Below are 17,035 nucleotides of genomic sequence, written 5' to 3'. Positions count from 1 at the left end.
TCCTCCCTTTGACTTCAAGGGGATCTGAACACTCCCGTTTCCTCACTGAAGGATTCAGGAACATTTTCAAGATCATATTATTTCTCTGGAGGACAACCAAAGTAAATGGAACTGCAACTCAGCCTAACGGGATGATGCACAGCCCAAGGGTTCAGGTTGAGTACATGGGCAAGAAGCCCAAAAGCAGCCCACTACAGAATAAAGGTCATTGCTTCTGCTGCCAGGGTTTCTACCACATGCCTTAGATCTTTATTTTATTCCTTCAAATAAATAGATAAATTTTGATCAGTGATTTTTGAAAGGAAGAGTATGAATGAACGTCAGCAGCAGTCAAAATTTCCAAAGAGCTATATAAAAGCACAGAAAGAGACACAATCAAATTCTTTGAACACTGGTTAGCTGACAGTTGATAAGATATAGCGACTCATCTGTAAAGAGGGACAAAGACCTGAATCTTGTCCTAATTGTGTGTAGGGAAATTTGGAATGATTTGTGTCAAGTGCAGGGATAATGGGGATAAATGGGGATAATACCATAAATAAATAAATAAATGGATAAACCTTATAAGGAGGTATTGTATCTTTAAAGTGATAATCCAGTTTCTCCACAGAGTAAAAGGAATCAGTACAAATAGCATGAATGCTATTTTTTAAATCACAGCCTATAAAAACATTTTGCCACTAATGCCGAAGCCATGGTTATTTTCTTGCTGGGGACATGCTGCTATCCGTGTGTATTGCTGTCACAAAAATAGTTGCCACTGTTGTAGCTCTACCATCACAAAAGTAGCTTTTTTACTAGCATGCTGTACAGATAGAAAGTGAAATAAGATGACAAACACACATTTTCCAGAAATGATCAGGGAAAGGCCAAACCAATAAATTATCGGTATGCCAATAGGTTAACAACATATACTTCGATGGAAGTGACACTTGAAGTGGACTTACTTTTTTGTTGCAGTTTTAAAACACCTTGATTAAAATGCAACCATTCTGGGAACAGTTATATAGCAGACTCTTCATCCGTAAAGAAAACTATTTTAAAAGTAGTTTCTATTGGAGAGGCAAGCGGAAAGGATTTTATGTATTCAGGCTTCCGTATTATTTTGGCTCTGTCAGTTTGGAGTTCATTTCCTGAACATTTCTACCTTAATGCCTAATGCTGTTGAGTCTTCTGGATTCTTGCCTCAACTCCTGAGTTCAGCTCCATCTTGTGCCATATTGGTGTCTTTTGTGAGTTTAAGAACAACCTCAGGCCAGGCCTCCTTAGCTTTACAAGGATATCTGAATGAGTTTGTGCATGGTATGTAGACATTGCCTGAATCTTTGTGATCATCAGCCCATGATCTGTAAAATAATGATGCTTCATTGCTTCACACACCTCCCTAGTTCACAGAGACGCCTGAAGAAAAACATTGAAGAACCCGTGACTGCCCTCAATTTTAGCATTTATTTAACCTTTTTCCTAGGTCAGTCTTCTGTTATGTGATCATACTTGTATCTTGATCTTCTATATATCATCAATTAAAATAACTGCCAGGAAATAAAACTAGATAGGTTTAATACTTATTCCAGTGCTCAAGTTTTCCTTTTTTTCTTGTTTTTGTTGAGATTTTGATCCTTTTGTGATGTTGATGTATAACCCAGCCTGTGTGCTGCCTGAAGATAAGCGTGATCTAACGCCATCAAAAGACACAGGCAATCAATTTGAAGTTGGTGCTTAACATCTCTTCCGACAGGATATACCTTATACATTACAGCTTCGTATTTCATAGACAGATTTTGCCTTTGGGGATGCAGTAATGTTCAGAAGCTTCTACTGACTTCAGCCCCTGCTGTGCTGGAGTCCCTCATGCTTCAGTGCAGACAGGCCACATCCTAAAGGGCTTATCATCTACAAACACACAAAATAGGAAGAGTCCAAGAGAAAGGAAGCAGAGCTACTGCTTGTTCCGTCAATATGTAATTGGGGTATGGAGATTCAGCGACCTGCCCAAAATCACACAGGAAGTCTCAGGGAAAGCCAAGAATTAAACTTGTGTCTTGAGTTTCAATCCAGTCCTTAAATACAAAAGCATTCTTCCTGCAGCCTGTAAGCAGGCAGAGCTCTGGTTTAGTTCAGTGTGAGTTACATAGGCCTAATGACTTGCAAAGGTGTTCTTAAATTATATGTATCTTTGTTCTTTCCATCAGCCTCACAGAACACATTTCATTTTTTTTGAAATAAGAGATACAGAGAAAGATCTGCCTTTTTGCTCAGAGTCTTAGTGTTCATCTGACCTTTTGCAAAGTTCCTATTTCTCTGTTATGTAATTACACTGGCATACTCCTCCTGCTTGTATCCTCCTGAGTAATATGGTTTACTGATGTTCTTTCCAGTATTTTATTTTTAGAATGTAACTTAAAATTTGCTACTTGGAGCTAATTAAACTTCCGTTTGTTAATTTTCTTTGTCTTCTTTCATGTGATTTTAGTGTAAAGAATGAGATTTCATGTGACTTTAGCGTAGAGAATGAGATTCTCTACTAGAAAATCTAGTAGAGAATGAGATACTCTACTAGTGTAGAGATTTTAGTGTAGAGAATGAGTGAAGCGGGACAAAAGGTGTCTTCAAATATGTAAAAACAGTCGTGAAAATGCAGGTAATAATTCATTCTGCATGTTCACTTAGGGCAGCAGAAGGGAATATGGCCTTAAAGAGCAGCAAGGGAGATTCACTTTAAATTTAGCCGAAATCATCTAACGGTGATGACAATGAAGCACGGGGGCAAACTGCTTGGGGAATGTGTGCCTGCAGGCTTACAGGAACAGCCTTAGTAAACATGTGTCTCCCATGGCTTGGGTTTACTTGATCCTACCTTAAGGCAGAGGGAATAACTGGCTTTTCTACACTCACAGCCTCGTTTTCTGTGGTTTTGTGACAACTTCCTCTCCAGCTCTATTAGATATGTGCATGCTTAATGCCAGGAACTATATAGAAGCCAAAAATAGAGAATAATGTGTTTAATACTAAAATTTTTCCAACATGCCATTATTATTCTGTGGCATTTGTTATTGCCGAAGGCAAAAATATCATGAGTGCGGTGCACAAAGTTTAGTGCCTTATTACACGGCATAATTGTACACGTATGAATTACTGGAGGAGGGAGGTCCTTAGGGAGGTCCTAGGGAGGACTCCTGGGTCCTTACTTGGACACTTCACTGAACTATACCATTATATCGAATTCTGAATGGCTTGAAAATACTCAGAACCTGACCCCAAAATAGCACTCTGAGCCCTCTGCAGAAGGAGGGCCTTGCCTATCATGTCTAACCTCATACAATCTTTCTGTCTAACCACATGGCTTTGACCAGGAAACTAAAACCAAGAATAATGTGACTGCTATTTATGTAGAAGTTTTGCTTTAAACAAACACAGAAGAGTCAAAAAATACTTTCTTTGTCTGGTTTCATGTTGTATCTCATGCGATTATTTTGTATACAGTCGGTGTAATTAAATTCGCAGGCATTTTGTGTTTGCCACTGCTGAACAAGCAGTTCTTTGATTTTTGGGCTGTCAAGATAGAGCAGATAAGAGCAAGCTTCAGACTCAACAGCAAATGTCCTATTGTCCTCTGTCGCAAGGGGCACACATTGCCAAGACCACGTTAAAAATGGTGATCTGGCTTTCATGCTACTTTCCATTCATGACTGATGAAGTTTAGAGAAACATCCAGGTAACTGTGGTTAGGCAGAACTACTTTCTTTAAAAAAGAGAGAGAGAAACTGTACTCATCAAAAACTTCTCTGAAGACATACATCAAGAAAAACAATTCTTCTCTTAGAAGGTTTTTCAAAGTTCTGTTTAAAATTCTGCTAGTAAAAGCATCTGGATTAAGACCTCATAAACATATCCCCTTTGGTTAAGAGGAGAAGATAAGCACTCAGCATAAAGTCTTTGTGAGAAGTGAAGAGTAAGGCCGAAGCTTTAGCTAATGTTTCAAAACACAAACATGAGCTGTACAGATGGTTGCTGGCTAATGACAGTTTAAATTTTGTCTAAGAATTCTTGGCTTACTCAAGAATATTTTTATTAACTTGTAATATTATATATAATATAAAATAAATGTTCCACCTGCTGTACACGTGGTATTAAACCTAATCTTTTCTTAGTGAAGCTGAGACAGTTTGTAATGGTCCTTGTATGCAAAAAATGGAGAGACTGAAGAGTAAAATTGATATGATTTAGGAAAATTAAATCCCTAGATTCTGAATATACATGAGCTTTTCTTTATCTACCACTTACTTTTAAGTCCGAGTAGGGTAGGAACCTTTGACTTCTTACAGGCTGTAAAGCATTTCTGACAGAGAAGTGAGGGAATTGAAAGCAAAATTCTCAACCCAGAGACTTAAGGAAGTGACTCAGACATAGCAGCGTCATTGCTTGAGTTTTGCTGTCTCAGAAGTTTTCTGGAGTTGTGTTGATCTTTGTGTATGAGTAACTTCATGAAAGCACACATTAAATCCGAGCCTGAAACATTGTAACTTAAAGCCAAACATGCAGAGTGAGGTATCAGTGCCTCTGTAATCTTAAAGGGATTGAGAATGAACCTGGGTCTTGCCTCATGTTTCAGAATTATCATCATTATCAATAAGAAGTGCACTTAGCAAATGTTCTTCTTTGTGAGCTGTAGTTATGTGAAATGGAAATCACCATATCCCACTTTTTCTGTGCAATTGATACTTCTCTTCTACATGCCCCATCGAAAAGGATAGCGGATGCAGCACAGACCTCCAAGATCACATCTTTTAATGACTACTTGAGACTCAGTGGATAAGGTGGTCTCCAGTTGCCTAGTCTGCATTGCTTGGATAGAGCTTTGTCTTCAAATCTGCTCTTGGACAGGGTTTATGTGTCTGTGATCTCCTCAGAAACCTGTTATAACAAGCCATTCTAGTAGAAGTTTGTTTCATAGAAAATCTGCAGGGCTGGTGTATGAGTGTCTCATTATGTTTTTTTGTTTTTTTTTTTTAATGTCTGCTTCTGAAAAGAAACTGCAATTCAGACTATTGTTTAATTCAGCCTGAAGATTTTTTTTTTTTCAGACAGAAATACTAAAAATCTGTCTTTGAGCTGGAGGTTTAAAAGGGAGAGTGATTTTCTTTTTTTTTTTTTTGAGGTGAGGGCTAGAGTCAAGTAAGAGAAAAATTGGAAGGAAAGTTCAGGGAGAATAGCCGATGTTAGATTCTGTACTTGTTTTTTCAAGCTTGCGTAATTCAAAACACTTCTGTTTTATAAAATACAACTTCATAAAATCATTAGTGCTTAGCTCCGTCATTTTTTATGTATGATTCCCATGACTTCAAAAGGTTTTCCACCTACAAGTGATACCAGGATGTGGCTGCTAATGAGGAACCAATTGCTTGCAAAAGTTAGAAAAACAATGCATGGAGAAAGAAATGGTTTTATTTTAAACCACATAATTAAAAAAGAAAAAAAAAAGTGAGAGAGGATGATCCAGAACATATGGTCTGGTGATTAGACTAAAGAATGTCAAGCAAAGACGTTCCTGAGTCCTGATCTCCTGAGAGTGAGTGACTCACTGGCTAACCTTGGGCAAATCATTTGACTTCTTTTTGTACCTCAGTCATTCCCACTGGAAAATTAGGTGAAAGGCATGACCTCACTGAAAAACAGATGCTCCATCCGAGCTGAGCTTTTCTAAGAAAACAAATTACTATGCTTGTAGCATATTTTAGCATGTTGCGTCACTTTGTATGTGTCCTGTGGTCAAATACAGTGCAAGAGCTGTACTTTGGCATGTTGTTCAGTTCAAGTGCAGAAATCTATAAATGTCCATAAAAAGACTTTTATTGTTATTGTTATTGTTGTTTTTATAACCAAAAGCTGAGTTCTGCTTGCTATACATGGGGTTGCTTTTCATTTACTCCATTCCTATGCTTGAGACAGGAGTGGAAAATAAATGTTATCAATCAGACTCATTTTTGCATTGATTCAAATGCAAAAAGGAAGTTGATTTAAAGAACTTGTACAGAATTGCCTGGCAACGTATTTTAAGAAAACTTAGAAATATTCAAAGTTCTGTTTTGCTTTCCAGTGCCCCTGGGAAGAAAATAGCTGCAGTTCAGTATACTTTGCCACAATCCAACATAACTCTCATGTGGTCCATATATACCCCCAGAGCTCCTTGGTGCAAAATAATTTTCCCTTTGTGTTTTGATATTTAGAGAGGATTTAAGTTTTAGCTGACTTGTAATAAATGCTTTAGAATATTTCCACTTTACTTCAATGTATGCCCTGGTCACACAAGGTGTAGGAATTCCTGTTGATCCTGTGGACTTTTCTGTTGAGCTGCAATAGATGTTAGTCTTCACTAGGTGCTGGGGGTATAGAGGCTGGGGTAATCCAAGGTTTGCTTTCAGGAATATGGACAGTGCAATAGAACTGGGATTCGGAGTTTGGTGACTGATGTTTGACTCCTGTCGTTTCATGTTTCTGAATCTAAACAATTGGAGCCACGCCAAAAGTCCCTTGCAGGTGATGTTCTGAAATATTTTAAGGCCCAAAGTTTGCAAGTTGCTTTGATATGGTTTTAACAGATTACTGATGTAGTCGCACCTTCTCTTACCTCAAGATGGGAAGGAAGGTTGCTGACAAAGGATCTCACTCGATTTAGATGGTTGGCCTTTTTGCTGTTTGGGAAGAAAACAATTTGCAAGAAGGGCAGCTCTGTTTTGTTTGTGTGAGGGCAAACCCTGCCCCCTCTCCATCTGTTTCTTTTACCATTTTGTGCATTCCTACAGCATAACTTAACTAAACACCATCCTGCTGGTAAAATTATGTCATTTTCACTCAGTGGGAACTGTCAACACCAGTAAGATGCTTCATTAAGAAGAAACCATGAGATGATCTACTAACTCATTCTCGATCAGTCATCATTTTACACAGCTGTTGGGAGCCTTTCTTTCTTTCTTCAAGAAAAAGTTTGAAGCTTGTGGTAATACAAAATGATGTGATGCTAAAATTGGCACCATTTTTCAAAGCTTTCATTATAAGATTTCTGTTCATTATGTCTTAGTTTTTAACCATAGCTTGCACTCAAATTATGCTTACATATAGGTTCCCTGGAAGAATTACCTCTAATCTTTTCAGTTTGACTCTTTTAGAAGGAAGCATCTTTACCAGCAACTGTCGATAATACCTCTATTGTCTTGAGCGCTGTATGGTAGTATTAGCATGTTTGGCAATATTTAGAGATTAGTTAGCTGTGATATTCTGAATTTTGGTCTGTTTTAATAAAAAATGAAAAAGATTTTGTAGAGTCCAAAGTCTGTTGTATATTTTAATCTGTTTTAGTCAGGTCAGAATGTTTTAAAAGCTTGAATTAGGATGGAGAGAGAGGGCTATGATATGAATTAGAATTTTGGGTTCTATAAAATGCTTTGAAAATTTCATTCTCAGTGCTTGTAAATACAAATAAAAAGTTAAGAGAAGTTAGAATACAAATATTCAATGTGCAGAGATACTGAACTCACTAGTGTCACTGATGGTTAATCTAGAAGCTTTAATACTGGCTATCAATCAGAATTGTATATATTTTTTCATCAAACCTCGATTCCCTGTGCTAATTGTTCAAAGAAATTTTAATTCTTTTTATTAAATTAAATAATTTATTAGAATTTTATTAAAATAAATACTTTATTGGAATTAATAATTCTAATTAAGAGGATTAATAAAATTAATTAATTTTAATTTTAATTAATTCGATAATGAGAGATTCACAAATGCTTTGGGAGGCCTCTCCTTAAAAGGATAATATATGCCAGAAAAGTGATTTGTTGTCATCAAGCAGTGGTACAGTGGTCCAATTTAATATAACAAAAGTCCAGGCAGTTAATGAGGTATGTCCTTGGTTTACCCCATTTATTATCATAAAGAAGTGGAGAAGTTACACTGTGCTCTAATTAAAGGTGAATCTGGTATCTTAATGCTTTCCATAAGAAGACCCCATTTGTCTCCTGCGATTTTCCAGAGTACTTCGGCTAGAATGTTCTGTGTTGGGTAGTTTCCTGAGAAGCATTTATTTATTCTTACTTGTTTTGAACTCCAGCTAGACTCTCCAGCTATTTCTGAGAGAGAGATTGATTTGCAACCATCTTATTGGGAAATATTCAGTGTCTATGCTTTAAGTGAAAAGCTTTTAATTTGCTTGCAGGCTTTCTTGTATGTGAGGCACATCCCCTTTTCTGTGTGTATGGAGTGATGAAAAATAGAAGTGCGGTTTCAGGGCACAGTTCGGAAGTGACATTTTGTACAGCTCAAGGCTGGAGGTGCAAATCAGTGGAGCAGAAAGCACTTACTTAGAAAAGACAGAGACATTAATGAAGCTAGAACTAATAAAGTCAGTGAAGGGAGGAGGTTGCACCTACAAAAACTATGTTACAAGTGTCACAGGTAGCAAGGAATCTTATAGACGTCGAAGTTGCACATTCGAAAGCGTTAGCACTAGCAAGACCTGTGCAGATCTGCATTGCCTTAAGTCTTGTTATATGATCATGTTTATGTGGGATCTCTATCCCATACGCTGATGAAAATAGTGAAAAGTGAAGTATAATTAGGCAAGAACGGAAATCTTACAGAGAGTGAGATAGCATCTTAAGTGGGTAGGTGTTGCAGAATGGTATCAGAGGGCATTCAAACACACGTCCTGCACGTCACATTTTTGTAAGGTTCTGAATGGTGCTATGAAATGTTGAGTACTCTGCGAAGTTAATTGCTCAAACTACTGATTGACACCTAAGTATTATTCATAGTCTATGCTGAACATACATTGTATGCTATATAATGTTAATGAGTTCAACTTCTAAGAGCAATCCCACAGCTTTTATTATTAAAGCAGAACTATTTAGTGCCAATTCCAATAACTAGAAGTGAAACCGCTTTTTCAGCAGTAGGATTTTGTTATCCTATTTCACAAATAAGTTATTTATTTCAATGTTATGGTCAGTCTTGAGACATTAGACGCGAATGCATAGATGCAAAAGCATACAGGTTGTCTCAGCGAGTGCTGCTCTGGTGAGACTAGGTTGATTTTGTGTGAATATTCCTGTTTAATTGGTTGGAAATTTATGCATATTTAGGTGCACAGATTTAAGTAAATCACAAGAAACTATCTGAAACTGTTAAACATCTCTGCAAAGCAGTGCAGATCTCATTTAAATAGGTCTGTACCTTACATTCAAGTATTCAAAAAGAGAACAGGAGCTGGTACATGGTAGCTAAGTGCTCTAGTAAGCTCTCTAGTAAGTAGCTCTCTAGTAAGTATATATGGCTAAGGTGTTCTCTAGTAAATGCTTGCTTGAGTTAGCGAAACATTGGTGAAACTTGTTACAAGGAGTTATTTAATGCCTGCAGTAAGTTGTAGTTGTATTAATACTAGGCATACGTCAAGGTTCATTAAAATGTCAGCTGCGCTTGTAGTTCTCTCAGATGTGAGGTGTGACCTGGTGCCATTCACTGCATTAACATGAGTAGTACAAACATGGAGATAACATTGTACAGAAAGAGAGCCAAAAATAACATTATTCTTTGTATTTCCTGAAGACAGTCTTTGTTGATGTGTAAGACTGGTGAAGTTAGAGGCAGCCCCCGTTTGGAAAAGGAGCTACTGATTCATGAAACCCTTAGACCGATGACACTTTCAAAGTGCTGTAGGTTAGAAGTGGTGCACTGATTATTGGGATTCTATCAGAGGAATGTGGCTTTTTGAAATAATAATCATACAAAGGTATTATTTTGTTCAACACCAACATTTTGCTTAAATAAAGAAAAGCAGAGGTTGTAATCTCTTCAGCAAGCAACTGTTTACATCAATTTTTACATCAATTTTCAGACTGAAACTTGATGCGTGCCCACTGATATTCAGCTGAGTCTGAAGATAATAAAGGTAGCAGAATCTGGCCCATATATGATAAGTATTTTCAAAAGAAAGTATTGGCAAAAATAATCCAAAACCTTGCATATAAAATATGTTGGTAATTAGGAATGCAATCAGTATAAAATTTTGATTCATTATGTTCTTGCAGCAAATGTGTTCATGAATTTAACAATGCAGCATTACAATAGCAGACAGTAACAGAGAAAGAGGTTTTAATTAGTTTTACTCTCATCAGTATTAAACTGGGCTGCTTTAATAAAATCTTATTAGTATTTATTACACCGCAGGGTCTTTTTCGAAGAGGAGCTGCATTTGAATTATACTGTTGAAAGTGTGCATGTGCAGAGACAAGTGTAAAAAAAGAAGTCTTTCTTCATTCTCCTTCCCACCTCTCCTCTGGTGGGGATTTAGTAGCTGCAGAAGTAAGACTGTTCCCATGCATAGTCATCGCTAGCAGAAGCAGGAATGGTCTTCTTGTCTTGATCAAGGTCTTCTTGTCTTCTGCAGTTCCATCCTGCAGCAGCTGGATGACCCAGCATCAGCAGATGGTAACTTGAGTAGCTTGGCTACTCTCTCAAGACAGAAACTCTCATCTAAGGTCTGCTGCAGTTTTAACACTAATTTTTGGTCAGGGAGCTGGGCTATTTCCTAATCTCAGATATTGCTAGACAACAGATGCTACCCTGATCTTTTTCTTCTTGACTTCTCCCCCAACACGGGTCAAAACAAAATAACAGAAAGTATATATAAAACAAATAGGCTTTACTGATGTTCTGCTTTTCTGGCCTTCATTGTAGGTACTATTATTATTATTACTGTTGCCATGGCTATTACTAGGAATATCAGTGTATTATATCCTACCATCAGTGTTCTTGCTTTTGTCACCTTCCAGCTAGTCTACAGCAGTTACAGCTAAACATGAAGTCTATAGTACATGGAAGGCTTTCAGATATTGCAGAACAGTTTGCATGTTTTCAGCCTCACAGGCATGTGTGGGACATAAGATTTATTTCTATGCAGTGTCTTTTATGGGTGGTCTCTGTCCTTATCGCTAAAGTGTTTATGCTCTAACCCTGCATGTCTGGCTAATCATCTGCTGGCCTTGGCTGAAGGAGATGAATGAAAATGTCCAGCTGGACCCTTCTGCAGCTTGGAGCTCATTCATACCCTTCTACCCCTTGGATAAAGTTGGCTGTGACATAATGCAATATGAGAGTGGAAATTAAAGTTAACCAAGTGAACAAAGTGTGTTGCCTGCAATCTATTGTTGTTGCCCACAGACTAGAGAAGGTAGGGACCACTTCTCTACCATAAATGCTGTTGTCACCTTTATAGGAGCTGATCTGGCACCAGAATAAACCCTGCTAGGTACTAAGCGTTCACATGAATTTCATCATCTGCTACTTTGTGTGCACATTTGTGTTATGTAATAAAAATATTTAATACTGTGTATATTTAAAAGTAAAATCCCAGAGGACTAAAACTTTAGTCAAAATTACAATAAAAAGAAAATCTAATGCAAAATAAGACAAACTGGCATACATGGAAGAGACTACGTGACAAGTTTATTCTCACTGATATATTGCAGAGATATATTGCATCCTTCAGGACGCTTACAGTATAAGAACTTCATACAGTTTGACTTGTCATGTAGGTACTTATTCCATAAACGTTAGCATTTACATACATTTAGAAAGATATTGTCACACCTTTCTGCACAGTCACCAAATGCTTTTATATTAGTCTTTCTTGCTACAGATGATTTGCAAAACAATAAGAACTAATTTAAAGATTAACAAAAATGGACACAGTTGACTTTAGTTTTCATCATGTTTAAATCAGCACAGTTTCATGAAATGCCACCCGATGGGATTACTTCACTGCTACATGTAGTGGTGTAAATATGCAGAGCTCTTTTGTCGTCCATCAGAGAGACCGCATTTCAAGTGGCCTGCTTTGCATTTCTGTTAGAAGGAGTTGCACAATTCATTATACCTTGACTATAAGTCGAGCTGGTAAATTCCATTCAGGATAGCAGTATCATTTTATTTACCTATTTCATTCCTGCAGGACACTTGCTTGGACTTTCCCATGATGACTCCAAATTCTGCGAGGAGAACTTTGGCTCCATGGAAGACAAGCGCTTGATGTCCTCCATTCTCACTAGCATTGATGCTTCCAAACCCTGGTCGAAATGCACTTCAGCAACTATAACAGAATTTTTTGATGACGGTCATGGTATGTATTATCACTCCTGGAATAAGCTACATGTCTGTGTTTGCGTGAACCATTTTGGGAATATTAACGTCTTATACCAGCTTTTTCATTCCATGCCCATCTTCAGGATGATTTTGGAGGTGCTTACAGAAAAAGTCAGTGGTCTCAAAGACTGACAAAGGCTTTGTGTGGTTGCATACAAAAGAAAAGAGAAGAGTTAATATAGTGCATATTGGCAAAAATTTGGTTGGGAACAAACTTTTTTAAAAGCCTGAAATTAGTTTAGTGTTTCCAAGTGCCCCAGAAATAAATTCTGAAAGTACTTTAAAAAGAGGACGCAGGGAAATGCTTTGGTTCCTCACTGAAGTTAAAGTGGGTGTTATGATCTCCTTAGTGTTAACTACACATATGAGCAGAGTGTATGCCTGTAATTCTTACTACCATTAATGACATTTATTATTTTTATAAGTACTAGAGGGGCCATAAGCAAGAATTAGTGTCCTCTGTGACAAAAGACTTCTTCTGTCCAGAAGCCTAACTCCTAGGTCTTTAAAGTAATATTTGTAAAATATGTCCTTTATTCTTTCGAGAATAAATGCAAAACTTTCATTTTCCAAAAAGTTAATAATAAAACATAGTCTGCACTTCTAAATGATTTTTTAAGTCTTCATTGTGCTCCCAAAGCAACTGCAGTTCTTAAACAAGCCATTCAAATTCCAAAATGCTGAGATAAAAATGACATAATTGACTGAATAGACCAAGTTGTTATGGTAACTGAAATACTTATGGATAAAAAGTATGGTATGCCAGCTGAATGTAAAGGGTTTTTTTGCTTTTAAATATTTTGCTGGCTAATTTCAGTGATCTCCAAAATATTTTCTCCTATATTCTTGTATCTGGAGAATTACTTCATTTTTTTTTCTTTCAATTTTATTAGGCCCATTAATCTGTGCTGTCCTATTTTATGGTCCATATTGCTCTGGCATTGACTTTAGCAAGTTGGTTTCCACATGTGTAAGAGATCTGTCCCTTTTGAGCTCAGTTACATTCATTGCCTTTGGTCTCACCTGGGAGTTTCACAGCATATGCTCTCTCGGGTGAGAAGGGCACCTCAGTGGCCATCCCTGTATCACCTCTTAGAGCAGGAAACTCTGGGCCTCAGTTCCTACTTTGTTCTTCTCCTGCGGGAAGGTGCAAAAGGTTTTTGTTTCCTCCGCTTTTCATGTGATCTGACTTCTTGGCTGTACTGTGCATCCAGCCAGCCACTTTCCCAATGACAAAGAACGTGAAGACAAAATCTCTGCCACCCGCCTCATCTTTGGATTGTGTGTACTGAGACATACTTGAAACCTGGGCCTTTACCCGTGAGCTGGTCCCTGTCGCTCCAGAAGGAGGAGCTGTAACAGTCAAACCTACGGGTGTGCAGTCAGTCTAGACCTACAGACGTCTAGAAATAGGAATTCTGTGATTTCTTTTTCCAGTAGAAGTAGGCAACAGCTTGAAATCTTTTGGAGTCACGGCATAGTGTTCTTGTTGAGAATGAGTGTTGCCTTCCTGTATGAGTTTATTCATATTGAAGAAGTCTTTTTTTTTATATTGCACATAGGGAGCTTAGGATCTATGAGTTTGTTAAGAGATGGATGGGAGTGCGTTTCTATTTCTGATACTGATGAGTAGTTATCCTTCAGGCATATAGTCTAGTAAAGTTATTAACACAATAAAAAAATCATAGAAAAAATAAGCCTGCAGTTTTACCTGGGAATCAGTTTTATTATTGAGTCTATCGGTGTGACACCAGGAAGATAATGTTTGGGGAATGTGTTTTCTTGATAGGTCAGACCTTCAGAGACCTATTTTCAAAGTAGAATTCTGGCTTTTCTGTGAAGTTTATCATTTTTCAGTACCTATTTAGGTTAAAGATTGGTCTTAACAGAACATAAACAATCTCCATGAAACCAAACAAATAGGAAAGTCACTGTTTTAAAAAGTAGTTTCCCATTTTATAAATCTGGAAAGTGGTGTTAGAGAAGGGATTCATCTGATTAAACATGGGTATTTATTATGTAGATAGCTACACCTCAACTGGGTGTTTAAATTTTCATCACAGTGAGGAGTTGTCTAATCAATGGCATCAATTATATGTTTGTTCCTATGAGTTGCATCAGTGGTGCTGAATTACACTATACAGTGCTTGTACTGTCCAGTGAAAACTCTGAGAGCTGACTGAACCGCAGACATTGGCATTACATGCAGCTAAAGTGAGATAAACAGATCCCGATGTAAACGTCTCATGCAGCTCTGGGGAAGATCAGGGTACTGATTCCCTGGATCCTGTCACCCGATCTGAAAAGTATAATCATTATCACGATGATTTCACCATGAGATTTACAGTCGTGTGTTGACCTCACTCAGCAGTTTGACATTTAGGAAGAAAAAATTCAGTTAGTGTCCAGAAGGCAGGTGAGATTTATTTTCATCTGCTTTTAGCCTGCTCTTCCCTAAGGTACTAATTGCCCTTATTATCATGTCAGCCGCTAGCCTGCGATATGATTTCTTGCCATTTATTGTGTTTAATCAATGTGCTTGGTGCTCTGTGTATTCTGAAAAATAAGCCTATTCCTATTTTAATTAATATATAACCTCCTTATCTGCTTCCTGCACAGATTTTATGCTGCCTGTTCTTCCAGGGCATATTGCGCACAACACTGAGGAGGCATAATGAGGTGGCACCATTAGCACCATCGTTAGGCAAGAACGTTGCTCTTTTTCAGGGTGCACAGATGTTCCTTGGGACTCAGGACCAATAATAGGATTAGCAGCATATACCTGCTCTACATACTGTAGTGAAGTGAAGCCCTTTCTGCCCTCTCAAGTAGGGAACCCAGGGCAAACCTCCAGCTCTTACCTCCACGTTCTCTGACCATTGCAAAGAAGGAGGTTAGACCAGCTGGTGGTAGAAACACCTGCACTTCACTGGAACTTGTCTAAACAGAAATTACCACTGTTGCTATCTATAAATGCAAAGAGTTTTTTTTTCAGTGGCTAAGCCTTAGGGGCTTTTCCTATCTTCAGTTTCGAATTTATCACGTGAGATGAACTGGAATGTATGGCTTTGTAGTGTGTGTGTTTTCTCAGAGCAGTATCAGTTAAGAGCAGTATAAGTTAAGGAGAACCTTGAAACTCACTCCACCTCTGTCCGGGGCAAGGGAAATACTGTATTTGTGACATATGGTTCTAAAACATATTTACTGTTTAGGGATGAAAAATATCCATATGGGTGTTAACTAATGCCTGACAATTCAAGTATATACAATTTTTTTTCCTCTTTTTTTATATTCAGAGTTTGTATCATGTCAATTAGGGTAGAACATAATGATGGGTGGCAGAGCATTTGTCTGTAGAAACTACATGGCCACAAACTGAAGCACCAAAAGTTCCACAGGAACTTGAGGAAAATTTTTTTAACAGTGAGGGTGACAGAGCACTAGAACAGGCTGCCCAGAGAGGTTGTGGAGTCTCCTTCTCTGGAGATCTTCCAAACCCACTTGGACGCAGTCCTGTGCCACGTGCTCTAGGTGACCCTGCGTGTGCAGGGGGGTTGGACTAGATGATCTCTAGAGGTCCCTTCCAACCTTAAGCATTCTGTGATTCTGTGATTCTATTCTATGTGTTACTGTCGTGTTTCAAAATACTGAATAGTAGTTGCACTGTGGGAATTTGATAAACACTGCACTATTTACTAGAAGTGTGTACCTCCAAAAGTTGACGTGGTAGTGTCATCTTGTCATTAACCCACTATTACTCCAGCCTCTTCCTTCAAACAAAGTTTATGAAGTAGAAGAGCATAATCTGTCTCTGTTTTCATAGATGTATTTTTGACAGAAACTGTTGCCAATTATTTCCTTCTCAGAAACCCAGGAAATCTACTTTATAGAAAACGTCTGTGCTTCCTCACTTTTTACCATGTTTTTGTAATATTTTACACTATGTAGAGCTTTGAACAGTAGGGTATTTTTAATTATCTTTATCTCATTGCAGTCATCTCATCAGTTAGCATTGGCACACCTTGTATTCATTAAAAAAGTCAGCATAATACAGATTAAAGATAAAAGCAGGGTAAATCAAGGTCAACAAAGGACAGATGAAACAAGTTTAACAAAGTAGAGAGTTTTTAGTAGTAAGTGATGATTCAGAAAGGATTTTTGGCTAAATATAGCTAATCAGCCTTCATCTTTAGAGGAAAAAAATGAGGTTACAGTAAATGTGTGTTCTGAAGGGCAAACACAAACCATTGTTTGAGTAATGGGGCGTTTGGTTGTTTAAATGCACTGCCATAGCTTGTACCTCTATTCTACTTGGCTGTGGTAAGATTTTTACAGTGAGCCTTTTTTACCCATGATCCATCTGAAGAATACTGGCATGAGTTGCAAAGTGTGATAAATTGTAGTAAATTATTTTGGATAAGGATAAGTGAAGCTTTCCCAGACTACATAACCCTTTCCTGGGGTGTAAAAGAGGTTATGCTGAATAAATAATTCTGTATGTCAACAAGTAAGGTTTTCAGTCGTGAAAAAAAAAACTTTTCAGTAGATTCTTTTAAAGAATCTGAATGTGAATTCTCATTTTTAGAATGTGTAGCAGACAAACTATAAGTTCTGCATTATTTTTCAACACATTTTCTTCTATGATTTATGTATATGATCTTTATTCTTTTTTTTTTTCTGTTTTTAATGCAATGTGTAGCACTATTCAAAATAACTCCAAAGTAGTAGTATCTTTCCTTACAAGGGAACCCAGCAGAGATTTACCACAAACATTAACTTTGATATACAGCTTTTATTTTTCCTTTGATCCATTTTTTTTCCTGTTTTATAAGGGTCT

The 17,035-nt window shown here is 37.5% G+C and overlaps 1 protein-coding gene across 1 annotated transcript in view; it reads left to right on the top strand.

The window, feature by feature from the left end:
- ADAMTS5 (ADAM metallopeptidase with thrombospondin type 1 motif 5) overlaps positions 1-17,035 on the top strand; it is a 39,805-nt gene that overhangs the window by 14,190 nt on the left and 8,580 nt on the right. The window contains exon 3 of the mRNA XM_010215509.2: positions 12,008-12,175. Coding sequence (XP_010213811.2) covers positions 12,008-12,175 — 168 coding nt within the window. The remainder of the gene's footprint in view (positions 1-12,007; positions 12,176-17,035) is intronic.

The sequence above is a fragment of the Tinamus guttatus genome, unplaced genomic scaffold (assembly GCF_059628265.1).
Source record: "Tinamus guttatus ecotype Peru unplaced genomic scaffold, ASM5962826v1 Tinamus_guttatus_pri_ptg000347l, whole genome shotgun sequence".
Taxonomy (NCBI): Eukaryota; Metazoa; Chordata; class Aves; order Tinamiformes; family Tinamidae; genus Tinamus; species Tinamus guttatus.
This window is presented reverse-complemented; position numbering and strand designations above follow the sequence as displayed.